General features: G+C 43.8%; 1 protein-coding gene across 1 annotated transcript in view; it reads left to right on the top strand.

Moving 5' to 3' along the window:
* Positions 1-2,912: 2,912 nt before the first annotated feature.
* Positions 2,913-12,538, top strand: part of GMDS (GDP-mannose 4,6-dehydratase) — a 405,591-nt gene continuing 395,965 nt past the window's right edge. Inside the window, exon 1 of the mRNA XM_021530573.2 lies at positions 2,913-3,196. Coding sequence (XP_021386248.2) covers positions 3,083-3,196 — 114 coding nt within the window. The 5' untranslated portion in view covers positions 2,913-3,082. The remainder of the gene's footprint in view (positions 3,197-12,538) is intronic.

The following is a 12,538-nucleotide window of genomic DNA, read 5'->3' as shown; positions in this document are numbered from 1 at the left end:
TTTTCTTTCCAGTTTTCCCTCTCTGCTTCTTCTTTGTTCATTTTACATTATTTCCTGGTTTAACTAGCTCAACTTCAATTAGCTGTGCTCTCCACCCTTCTTTCCCTGAGATACCTGTTTTTATCCACCAGTATCAAGTAAATTTCTTCACATCTGTCCTATCTCTTTCCCCCAGTTCTTGGCATGGCAGCTTTAAAGGTAATGCTGCACATAACTGCTCTTTGTGTCTCATGAGACTTTGTCAGACCATTTACTCACTGGGCATAAAACTTTTACTGGACGCCCATGCTCAGACAAGCATCTCCTCTTCCAGGGATCCAAGGGGGCTGGAGGTGCAGATGTGCATCACTCTGCTGTCTCCTCTTTCCATGGGGCCTTGTCAGTTTTAGAAGCCAGAGCTGGGTGCACACGGACGTGTGAGAAAGTGATTATGGGGTGGGCAGACAAAGCTCTAAGTAAGGTAGCACATGCCATGGTACAGGTGCTGGAGGCAGCAAGGAGACACCAGTGCAGCCTAGCACTCAGAGTGAATATTAATCCTGGAGTCCCTAAGGGCTGCTGCTCCAGTTTGCAGCTGCAGTCTGACATAAATTGCTGTCAACACCAGAGCAACTTAGGTAAAATCTAGTACCTGAGCCACAATTGAGCCTTCAGTCTCTTCTGTAAATGTACTTTGGAAGACTTTGGTGACAGAACGGTCTTTGTGCATTAAACCTGGAATGTGCCTGTGCATGCCAGGGGCAGACCTAGCAGGATTATGGTAGCTGGCTAACTGTGTCTGTAGCCACTACTGCCAGACTTATAAATGGGACAGAAATTTAAACAACTTAAAGGGGGCTTTTTTTGGTTTTTATTTTTATTTTTTTCTTTTTAGCTTCAGTCAGCTGGAACCTGAACTGGGCTACACCCTGTCTGGTTTCACTTGCCTGTATCTAGTATTACTATTGACCAAAAATACAAGTATGAACCCTGGTAAAGTGTTCTCAGTTAAGCCTGGCTGGGATGCTCCCCTTACAGAAGTGACAGACTGCAGACTCTTCTGTTCTGAATCACTCAGGAGTGAGCAGGAAGGAGATCTACTGCTCTGAATAGAGGAAGAGCAGGAGGTGCTTGTCACCTGAGAGTAAAACCAAAGTAAAAGGTCATCAGTCAACTGATGCACTTGATTAATCAGGTAATTTATGAAAAGTATGGATGAACTTCCCTCCTCAGTAGAGTATTTTTGGGAGAAATAGTCAAGGAAAATGCTACATCTGAAAAACAGATGGGACACCTGTGGGACACTGGATAACTGAGGTAGGAAAAATAATGTTTGGAGAAAGTAACCAAAAAAAGGCTCTTAGGCGTGTGCATATGTAGGCCCCAGGGACGGGGACTCCTCTATCACAGCTTCAGGACTTACACTGTCAGCCTGACTCACCAGTTTTTTGAGCAGAACAAGAAAAAAATCAGGCCAATGAATGGACTGCCAAAGAAAGCGAGAATTGACAAGCTTATCTAGCCACATAAAGGACAATTTCTAAGGCTGTAGCTCATGCACTGTTCTAGGCAGTTCAGACAACGGGAGAGTGAACAATATGTATGTAAATGTATGTATGTAAATGTAATGAAAACACGTAAATAAGTAAATGTATGTAAATAAGTAAAGAAAGGAAGCTTGCTCTTAAGTCCCTCTAATCTCAAATCAAATAAAGGTTTGTGCCTCATTTCTGGTATACGGAATCCTGAAACTCTCAGAATTTGATATCCTTCTATTTTCTTGTCATTTTAAAACTAACAGGTGGAGTTCATGTGTGGTGCCCCTCCTCTCTGAATCTGAGACTTTACATACATAAAACAAGCACTTAGTGGGATGAAGTAATTTTGCACAAATAGTAGTCGATGTTGCCAACTTGATAAAACTTCATGTCCTTGTCGAGAAAAGGCTTCAGCTGGAGGAGGCAGAAATGGTACAGCTGGGATGACATCCTGCAACTCTGTAACCGTGATGTAATACAAATGCTCCATGGCATCGCAGAGTGAGGCTGCAGGAAGGTAATTCAAACCAAGAAAGTGGGGAGCAGCATGCAAGAAAAGAGTTCAGAATTCGAGAGTACAGTTCCATTTGAAGGGCAGCATGCTCCTAGATTCAGTTGTGTTGTTTTTTTTTTTTTAATATACTATACAGATTTTCAATGTTATTGAAAAATTTTTGATCATGTAGCACAATAATAGAAAAATTAACAGTAGGATGGTCATCTACAGATGCAGAGGCTCCATCATCCATTCCCATTGAGGAAAATGTGAAATCCTACATGGAATAACACCAAATCATGGGCAGGCACCTTCTTCCTTGTACATACAGAGACCAGCCTGCTGCCTCGGTAAAAGCCGTGCTGGCCCAGTGCCTCATCAGAAGAAGAAACACTTGTTGTAAATCCCATTTTCCAGAAGCCTTTGGTCCGTTTATAACCAAGCGTTTCCAGGGTGGGAACGCTCGGGACCTCCGGCGCGGCCCCCGCGGCGGTACTCGGTGACTCCTCCGCGCCGCGGGGGGCGCTGTGCGCCCGGCCCCGCTCGCCTCTCGTGGCACCGCCGGCGCATCCTCCGGCCCGACACGCGGTCAGGAAGTCGGGCAGCCTCACTCCCCCCACTCCTCCTCCTCCTCTTCTTCTTCCTCCTCCTCTTCTTCCTCCTGCTCCTTCTCCCCGGCCGCGCCCCGCGCCGCCGCTCCCAGCCAATCACCGCGCCAGCTTTCGGCCCGGCGCCGCTCCCGCCCCTTTAGGGCAGCTCCGGGGCTCCTGATTGGCTGCAGGGCCGGGCCGCGCGGCGGGAGCGGCGCCGAGCGCGGGGCGCGCTCCCGGGCTGCGCGGCGGGAGCGCGCCTGCGGGGGGCTGCACCTGCGGCCGCCGCGGGGCGGGGCGGGGCGGGGAGGGGCGGGGCGGCAGCGCGGAAATGCAGCGGCGGCGGCGGCCGGGGCAGCGCAGGTAACCCCGGGTGCGGCAGGCATCCTCCCCGCCCCCAGCGCCGGGAGCCTCGCCCCGGCGGCCGCGCCTCCGCTCCGGGATACCTCCGCACCTGGGACGCGCCCGCCGCCGGGAGGATGGCGCAGCCCGCGGCGGAGGAAGCGTGTGGCTGCGCCGCCGCCGCGCCGGGAGACGGCGGCGAGGAGATGAACGGCAGGAAGGTGGCTCTGATCACCGGCATCACCGGGCAGGTAACGGCGGGGCTCCCCTCGCTCGCGTGCCCTCCCGGCGGCGGAGGGAGAGGGCATGGGATGGGATGGAGCTGCCCCGGGGCTCCCGCCGGCAGTGGCGGCTGGGGCCGGGCGCGGGAGAGGGGCACCGGAGCGCTCTGCCGGGTCTGCCCCGCGCCTTCGCTCCCGGGCCCCGGGCACATCCCCGCGGGTGCCTTCCCAGCCCGATGCCCGCTTCCCTCTCCCGCTGGTGCCGCCAGTGGCACGCCGGGCTGGAGCTCCCTGTGACAGGCTGGGTTAGAGGCGGACAGACCACCTCGTGGGTAGGGCTTGTCTGCCCCGGGGGTCTGTAGTGTTCTTCAACTGGTGTGAACAGGATGGGGTGCAATGCTTTTTATGTCTCGTGTCTGGACTGTCTTATAGTAGTCTGTACCAGGAATTCCTGAGAAATCAGCTAAACCTGTGTAGGGATGAGGTGTGAAGTGAGCGTCGCTGAGAAAGGAGCTGCACCTAGGAAAGAGAGTGTGAGGAATGTTGGGACTCTTCATCCTGACGTCTGCAGTGGGGAAGGTACCAGTGCAGGTGTGAGGCAGCCAGCGTTGGTTGCGACCTGATCAGGCTCATCACTTTTCACTGTGACACACTGGGCAGCCATGCAGTTACAGTCAGTACCTGCTTTGTACTCAAACCTGAATGGATGACAAAAGTGTTTCCCCAGGCCACCTGTTTCGTATTCGTGTACGTTCATTTTCATTTCCGTCTCCAATTTTTTTGGCTATATTGCTCATAGGGATAATGATGCTCTCAGAGTCCTGGTGCTTTAAGCAGAAGGTGCAGGAGAAAGATGGCATGGAAAGAGAAAGAAATCATGATCTCCCTTGGAGCAACTTCTGCATGATGAAAAAAGATATGATGGTGGTGAGTTTTAACCTGGTGAGGTGTTCACAAGGGTTGATATCTGCAGTCTGTAGCTTGTGCTGCTACACTTCCAGTAGGCAGCTGGGATAGTTGGTTGGACTGTTTGTGCACACAGAGATTTGCATTGCAACGACTTTGCTGGAAAGTGGGTGCTAAATGAAAAGTTGTCCTGGACATGCTTACTCGTATTTGAGGAACGTCTTATTTGCAATGTAGATACCTCCTACTACCTGGAAAAATTTGATCTCTTTGCACATTGCTTATCTCCAGGAAGATGCTGGTACTGAAAGACTTCTGCTTAGAGGGTGTATCTCCTGTGATTGGTATAACTTGTTAAGTAAGTAATGTATAGTAGCCATTAAGGCTCATTTTAGAATCCCAATGGAACAGCATTTTTTCTTTATGGCTTACATTTAGTCAGTGACAGCTTCATACATGGAAGAACTTCTTCCCCTTCAACTGTGACTTGTCCTAGTATGTTTGCTGACCCACTATGAGGTGCTGATGTGGAATTGTTGAGAAGTCCATGAGCACTGTGAAAAAGTACGGGTCAAAACAAACACGTTGCTCTTTTACTCCGAGACAGTCAATGCTGTCTCTCTATTTTATAGTGGAAGAACCAGTGGGTTCTTTGTGAGGGAGTAAATCCAGAGACCAGTTTTTCATCTGCAATCTGAGAGAACCTGCACTCTGCTTTGAACATTCACCTGCTGCTTGTGTTTTGCCTTATTATGCCTGGTCTTATGTGTTCTTACCACACTTTTTGGTCCACGCTCTTCTCATGGGTTAGCAGCTGTCTGCCAATAGCTGGGGAGAACCCTGCAAAGGGCTGTTTAACAAGGAGATGTAACTATGTCTGAGAAGAGGAAAAACTAGTGATCTCTGAGTACTAACACTTTTGCTTGATGTTTATTTCTAGCAAGAGCACAGTCAGAGCTTTCCCAAGGACTTCTTTGGTGCTGTGTGAAAAGTCTTCCAGGTTGTTGGCAGAAGTGCATTTCTCTTCATCAAAGATAGTAAGTTAGAGGCCTGTAGCTACAACACCATGGTTCTTTCAGTATTGTGTTTTCTATATTATTTGGTCTGTTTTCAAAGCAGCTCTTCCTTCTTAGCTTAACTTTTCACAGGCATATTATTTATCATTGGAACATGTGGAGAACCAGAGCTAGGAAAGGCCTTTGTGTGGGTCCTGTAGTTCTCCATAATTCTGAGATTTGCTGTCAGAATTCCTGGTCCATCTATTTTCTTAGATGAATTTTAAAGAAAGTAATGTACTACTTGTTCCTTACCCCTCTTTGAAGAGGATCACCCAGAAATGGGGGACTTGGATTTTGTTTCCTGTGTGAGAAAGGGAGACCTGCATCTCCCTGTCCCTGAAGAAACAGTAAAATATGTTTGTAAACCTAGTTACCATGTGTAAAATGTACAAATTGGAAGCTAGAGCTCAGGCTTTGTGTCTCCCAGGCAATTATTTTAACAACTGTGCTAAGGAGTATTGGCTTGTTTCACATTCTTTCTTTAACTGATGCTCTTTCAAGGTGGGAGATAAAGGCTTGGATCTCTTCAGACTGAAGGTGGTATAGAACAGAATTGGATGGTAAACTCCCCTTATTTAAACTGTGCCCTTTCTGCTACAGCAAAAAGCAAACTATAACAGTTGTATTGTGTAAGGAACCTGCTTTTGTTTGTATGTGGCCACAGTGCTCTGAGAGTGTTTGCTGAAGTAATGCCCTGTAGGACCTGGCACATAAGGATAGGTAAAAGAGAAGTATTGAGCTGGATGTGGACCATGACAATTTTGGGCAATTGTGGAGTAGGGTTTTTGTAGTTAGAGTACTCTTGGGCCAAGTGAGGTGCTGCTTGAACTGTAACAGTCCTTCCTGAGTTGAGATGATGCCAAGTGTGCTTAATCATAGTGTTGGAATCAGACAACCCATTATTTTTGACAACTTCTGTGTAACCATGAACATGTGGATTGTTCACCTTTTCCACTGACAAAAGTTGGGGTTTTCTTTCTAGGATGCAGAAAGAGTTGAGCTCAGATAGTTACACTTTGATAATGGAGCAATTGACTGACAATGCAGCTTTTAACTGAAACATAAAATAGAGATATGGCTGAACTGAAGCTTCTGATTAAGGGACTTTTAATGGGGTTTCTGAGACTTTACAGCATGCCAGAGAAAAATGGGCTGTCTGCACAAGTTCTTCTGTTTAGTGAGAGACTGGAGGCACAGCACATGCCATTTGTCAGCTTAACTTCACTCATTAGTGAAATCAGTTCTGGTGACTTTTCTTCTAGATAGAAGACGTTTAAAGGACAAGTATCTGCAAGGGTGAATGCCTTACTGATAAGGGGAGTTTGACCTCTGGCCAAATAACAGGAGGAGTTTGCTCTATGCATGGTGAGGCCACAAAAGGATAGCAAATTTCATAATTCTGTTGCCAGGACTTAAGTGGCACTGTGGCTCTAAGGGCTGAACCTTAGTTTCTATTAAATCAAAGCAGTTGTATCAACGTCTACAAATTCTGCATTTGCCCTTGGAGTTATGGTGAAATCAGTATCATTCTAGCACTTGCATTGCTGATAAGAGACTCTAAGCATGTAGGCAGTGGTGTTATATACTCCTTTTGCAGTTTTGAGATTTCTCTTATCTTTCTCACACCACAGCAGTGGGACAAACCGCATTTCACTGTTTTGCCAAAATGACTTCCAGAGTGAGGCAGTTCCTGTGGTTAGATGGATGAAACATTTCTGAAGTGTCATGTAGGTATTGGTCTGCTGGTAGACTACTTGTGAGTAATGCATAGCACTTTTTTCTTCATTTAAAGAGAAGCATTTTGAATTAAACAGGCCTGTTATATGTAAGTGAAAATACGTTTTTAAAAAATCTCAACTTGAATATGACTACTCTAATAGTGTTTTCACAATGCAAGATAAATATGCTGGACTTTTCAAACCTTGGTAACTTGAAGTCACTCTGTAAAAATTGGAGTTTTTAATCAAATACTAATATTGTTAACAATGTAATTCTAGTTATGCAAACATGGCTTGTTGGTTATACCAGGAAGCTACTAAAGCAGTACACTTTTAGAGCATTGTTTTCTAGACCTTATGACTAAATATCTGTTAAAATTCAACTTAAATATCAGAATATCTAATTTCACTGCAGTCAGTCTGATTGTCTTTCTTGTACTGATACTTGTAGAAGTATTTAGATATATGACTGTTTGGAAAAGTGTACCAAGAAATAATCTGTCTGAGCCTAATTAGGAGGTTATATCTTGATGTTTTTACTTTTCCCACTTGTCCCCTGGATTATGAACAGTAAATAAACTCTGTCCGCATCTGGTGTTTTCCTAGGAGATACAGCAAGGTAGACCAAGATAGTTCAGCAGGCACTTCAAAGCTCAGTTTGTATGAAGCAATGCATTGGAGCTCAGTGCCAGTATATGCCCTGAGGCTATTGCAAAGGGTAGATGAAGGGAGCAGTTGTGTCTCTGCCTTGTGAGAGTTTTTACAGCAGCAATACTAGCCCCAGCCTCTGCTCCTTTTCTTGCAGTTCTGTCAAATACAGCTTCCATTTGGCAAAGCTTAAGGCAGCAACCTCAGAACGTTCAACCAAGCCTGAAAAGAGCTTAAAGCGTTGGGTCTGCCTCTGTCTTTTGTATTGAAAGTTGAGTTGCTTACAGCCTTTGCTATTCCTCTAACACACCGAACCCTTATACATGTGTACTGCAAGTTTCATGCCACAGTTACAGTTCACAGTTGGAGAAAGGTTAACTGTATCAAGAGGGGGGGGGAAAAAAGCTACTGAGATAATTTGCAGTTGTAAATTGAGGTCAAGTTGTTTGTTTTTTTAAAAATTTGGCTGTTGAGATGAAACTGAGCAAGACAGACTCAGTGGGGCAAAGTACAGTAATAACAGATCATGAGTCATTGCTTAGTATTAAAAAAAAACAAGGAGAAGTAACTGAAACCCCTGAAATGAATAGCTGGTATGGAGTCACATACTACAAAATTCTTTGATGTTCTTTGGCTAAAATAAAATAAATGTTACTTTGAGAAGAGTTGTATAGAAAACAGTTAAACAATGTTTATGAAAACTTCTTTCAGTATTGTGATCAAATGGTGAGGTGGGAATTTGTGCCACTGGAGAACATGTATATACCTGAAAAACACAGGTGGAGAAATATTATAGCCTGTTGTACCAGAGACAGGATGTTGGTTTGCCAGGAAAACAATAAAATTGGAGGGATTGATTTTTCGCATTGAAATAGGAGGATAATCTTTGCTGAAAGGTAAATATTAGCATTGCTGCCTTTTCATTAAAACAAATAGTCTTAGTTTCTGAGTAAAGCTAAATATTAGTATTGCTGCCTGCTCATTTAAACAAATATTGTCCTGTTTGAAGCCAAGTATTCTATTTCAGTATCTGTCTCTAAGTAGCCAAGAGAGTTTTCTTGAATGAGAATTTCATGTGCATTGAAAATACTTATCATAGTTTGAGGACGCAGAGATTTAGGAACACTCATTTGGCCACAAACTTAAAGGCCAGATACTTTTTTTAAACTTGGGAGGGTATGTGCTGTTTTGGGGTGACTTTTATTGGATTGGTTTGTTTTAAATGATGAGGGTGTCTAGAACACAAGAAACTGCCTATAGAAGTTGAGTGTCTGTCCCTGGAGGTACCCAAACCAAACTGGACATGGCCCTAAGCAACCTGCACTTGTTGACCCTGTCTTCATCAGGGATCTTGAACTTGAACTGCACAGAAGTCCCTTTCAGTATAAGGTTGTATGATATTATGACCGCTCCACAGGATTGGAAGTGGAACCACCTGCAGTTTGTGACAAGATGGCATAAGGGGCTTGTTAAAAATAATTTGCATGCAGCAAATGAATAGTGGCTCTGGCATGAAACTAATCTTTCCTAAAATATAATTCCAGGTATTTTCCCTCTACAGGATGTAAATGAGAAGTGCTGCTATTGATTGTTACCCAAAACTGTTGAGAAAAAGTATTTTACTGAGTAAAGTAGTATAATAAATACTGAAGTGGAAGACTAGAATATTTTCTGAAAACAGAGACCCTATTTAGACAAAGATGCTGGATTTTTGATTGCCTTGACTCCCTTTTGGAAAGAGGAGGGCTACTAGTTAGACTATTTCAAATTCTGCATTAATAGCCATCTATAACTACATGGTTCAACACTTTACTCTTTCATATGGTTTATACTCTACACCAGTATATGCAGATTGACAGGGCTTTTGTCTTCTTCTAGGACTGGGAGTCCAGGACTTTGGCTGCTCTCTGTGCCTGCCTGGGGTAGCCCATTTGTATTCCATTGCATTTCAGAATAATGCAGTTAGTGATGGCTATTGAACATAAGTTACCTAGAAGATGTTCACAGTAAGAAGTATTACTGATACAGGATTACTTCATGTGTGCCTTAATGTATTAACTTCCTTTTTTTCTTTCCACCTTTGTGCAGCTTTGCTCAGTGTTTGTGACTGCCAGTGAAGTCTGTTCTTTAGTTGTATGCTGGAGAGGGAAGTTCTGGTAGCCTGGCTCAGCTAGCAGGCTTTCAATTCGAGGACCAGTGCAGGCAGTCTGATTCCTTGTGTTTGAACATGATGTATGCAGGATGTGGATTGAAAAACACTGAGAACACCAAGTGAATCATAAGGTACTGTATGCTGTGATGTGTACCTACTGTGAATGTAGATAAAATACTGAAAGTGCTCCAGGAAAAAGAAAATGCTGAAGTTCATGTTAATGGTGCTGAGGTATGAAACAGATCTACACATAGTGACCAAATTGGGTTTGGGAAGATGGCTTCCCCCAGGCAACATTTGTCATGACATCTGATGCTGTGGTTAGGGGTCTATTTGCCACTACTGTGTGGACTGACAGTTCAGGAGAACAGAATACCCCATTGCCAGCAGCATGCAGCTTGTTAAATCTTTAATTGTTTTGGAATTTTTAAATTCAATTAAGACTGGTGACTGCTAGCATAGACAGAACCTGTAGTTCTTTGTTTCCTAAAGTTGTAACAAGCTAAAGCCTCCTCTTCTCCATGTACCTACAGCCAATGCAGTCTGAATAGAGACCTCTTGTAAAAATCTTTTCCATGTGACTTGATCTTCTACCACTAAATTTTGGTCTTTTTTTTCCCCCCTCTGATTATCTCTTTCAGATCCTTTTGTCTGTTGAGCTTTCTGCACAAAGGAGTCGGTTTCTTAGAAAATAGCTAGCTATGCAGAAGGGCAAGGAAAAATGGAGTACTTGAACCTGCTGATGGCCTATGTGAGAAACACATCAAAAGCTGCCATTGTGATCCCTATAAATAATAAATAAAAGGTTGAATAAAAGGCTTTTCAGTGAAGTTGTGATACTGGTGTTCATCCTAGTGGTGCTTCCTGTTGCTCAAGACAAGACACCTTGTCTTTGCAGAGTACCAAGGCTGGGTTTCTTTGCACTTGCCTATGCTTTCATTCAGTCTGGGAGGCAGGAAGTACTTTCTTTCTCTTGGCAATTCTTAGCAACCTTATCCCAGCTTCTTCAGACTTGATTAAGTGACTGTTCTTACAAGCTTGTCAGCTCAGTTTCTCCTATGCTGTCGCAGCACAACTCAGGCTTATTTTGGAAAGCACAACTTCCTTGAAGCACTTGGTGGATGACGGCACAAGAGCAAGGTGGCAGCGTGGTCAGTCTCCAGCTTCCTCTTTCACAGGTGTGTGTTCTCTCTTGCTCTAAATCTCTTCTTGCTACTTTGGTTGCTTTTTAGCCAAGTGAGCAAAATAAAAAGATTTTCTTTCTCTTTAATATTTTTGTCACCTCCTGCCTCTTTCATATGAATCCACTGATTGCTTTTTCAGAATCTCAGCTAAGGAATTCCTCTGGGTCATGTGTATTTGATCTGGAGGATGCAGTTATGTTGAAATCTTTCAGTTAAGCAAAACCATAGAAGGTGAGGTGAAAGAGTGGAAGTCTCTCCACTTTCCTGTTCCTATTACTCGTAGGCCTTATGGCTTGTTCCTTTTGAGGGTGTTCACAGGCTTTACAACCTAAATCCACAATGAAGCTTTTGTAAAGGCTGCCAAACAAATTGATCTGAATTGGCTTATCTTTTGTCACCTGTGTTTTCACATGTGTTAAGCAGCTGAACTTCCTCATGTGCAACTTGAATGTTGTAACAATTTTAATTTAGTCACAAATACACACAAATCGGTATACCCAAGACAGGCTTCCTTTTTCAGGAGTATTTCTTGTTGAAGTCTCATTATTGTCTTTTTTTTTAAATGGGAAATATGAATTTTTTCTTGTAACTCAATGTCATTTGACAGTAAACAAAGTAAGTGTAAAAACACATCCATTGACTTTGATATGGTTGCAGTTCAGTGAAGGACATTAGATACTGTGTACCCTGAGACAACTCCATTTTGATGAATAATGGTACATTTGCATTGTGCAGTCAAAGTTACTTGTGATGTCAGCTACTTCATTACATTGCTCAGCTAAGCCCACTGGTCCAACAGGTGTGTCCACGGCAAAGAGGTGCTTGCCTTGGATGTGGAATGCCATAGATCTTGGCCTTTTGCAAGGAGTAGCCAAGTAGATTAACCAGCTTGTGCTGCATTTGCCAGGCTAGAACACCTTTGAAATAACGGGGAAAATATGCTTGTTCTAGAAAAATTTAACCACTAAGTGTGGCAAGATATACTCAAATTTTAGAAAATGTTTCTGCAGGGCTTTCCTTCAGCTGTCGTTTGACCAATTTACTGCTGCTTGGAAATTCTTCTCAAAGGAGAATTCCTACAGCCTGTGGGGTGAATTCTGATGCAGAAGGAAAAAAATTTACCATGTTAAGTGTCTAGGTGAGTGCTTTTGCTGTAATGAGAAGATGCCTTGTTTCTGCTGCATATGTGACACCTGCACAGCTGTTTAAGAGGTGGCTCTTGCTTATGCCTCAGGTAAATGATAATTGTTCCTGTGTATTCAGAGGCAGTCTAAGGTGGCATGTCACCATACTGCAAAGGAAGCCTTAAGCCACCCAGCTCCCAATTTAGAAAACAGTAGATAGTTTTTTTTATTTGTATCTTAGGATGTCTGAAGCTGTGCCAGAAGTACCTTGAAGACATTTACCACTTTATGAATGGAAATTAGCCCTTCCCAAGGTGTATAGACTAGTATATATGTCTTGCAGAATATAAAACCCAAAGTCAAGAAGGAAATATGTCTGACTGCTCCTATACATACTTTTTTTTTTCCCCTTTTTTTCCTGAGTTTTATGTTTCTAGTTTGATATGCTGCAGTCGCTTCTGACTGTTACTCTAAGTCTTACTGTAAATTTCTGCTGGTGCTATTCTGGAAATGGGTAGCAATATCTGATTGTTTAGGCTGCTATTTGTCAAATTACAGGCATGCTGTTAGGAGTGTGGTTAT

Source organism: Lonchura striata, chromosome 1 (genome assembly GCF_046129695.1).
Source record: "Lonchura striata isolate bLonStr1 chromosome 1, bLonStr1.mat, whole genome shotgun sequence".
NCBI lineage: Eukaryota > Metazoa > Chordata > Aves > Passeriformes > Estrildidae > Lonchura > Lonchura striata.
Note: the sequence above shows the minus strand (reverse complement) of the source record. Positions and strands in the feature narration are given on the sequence as shown.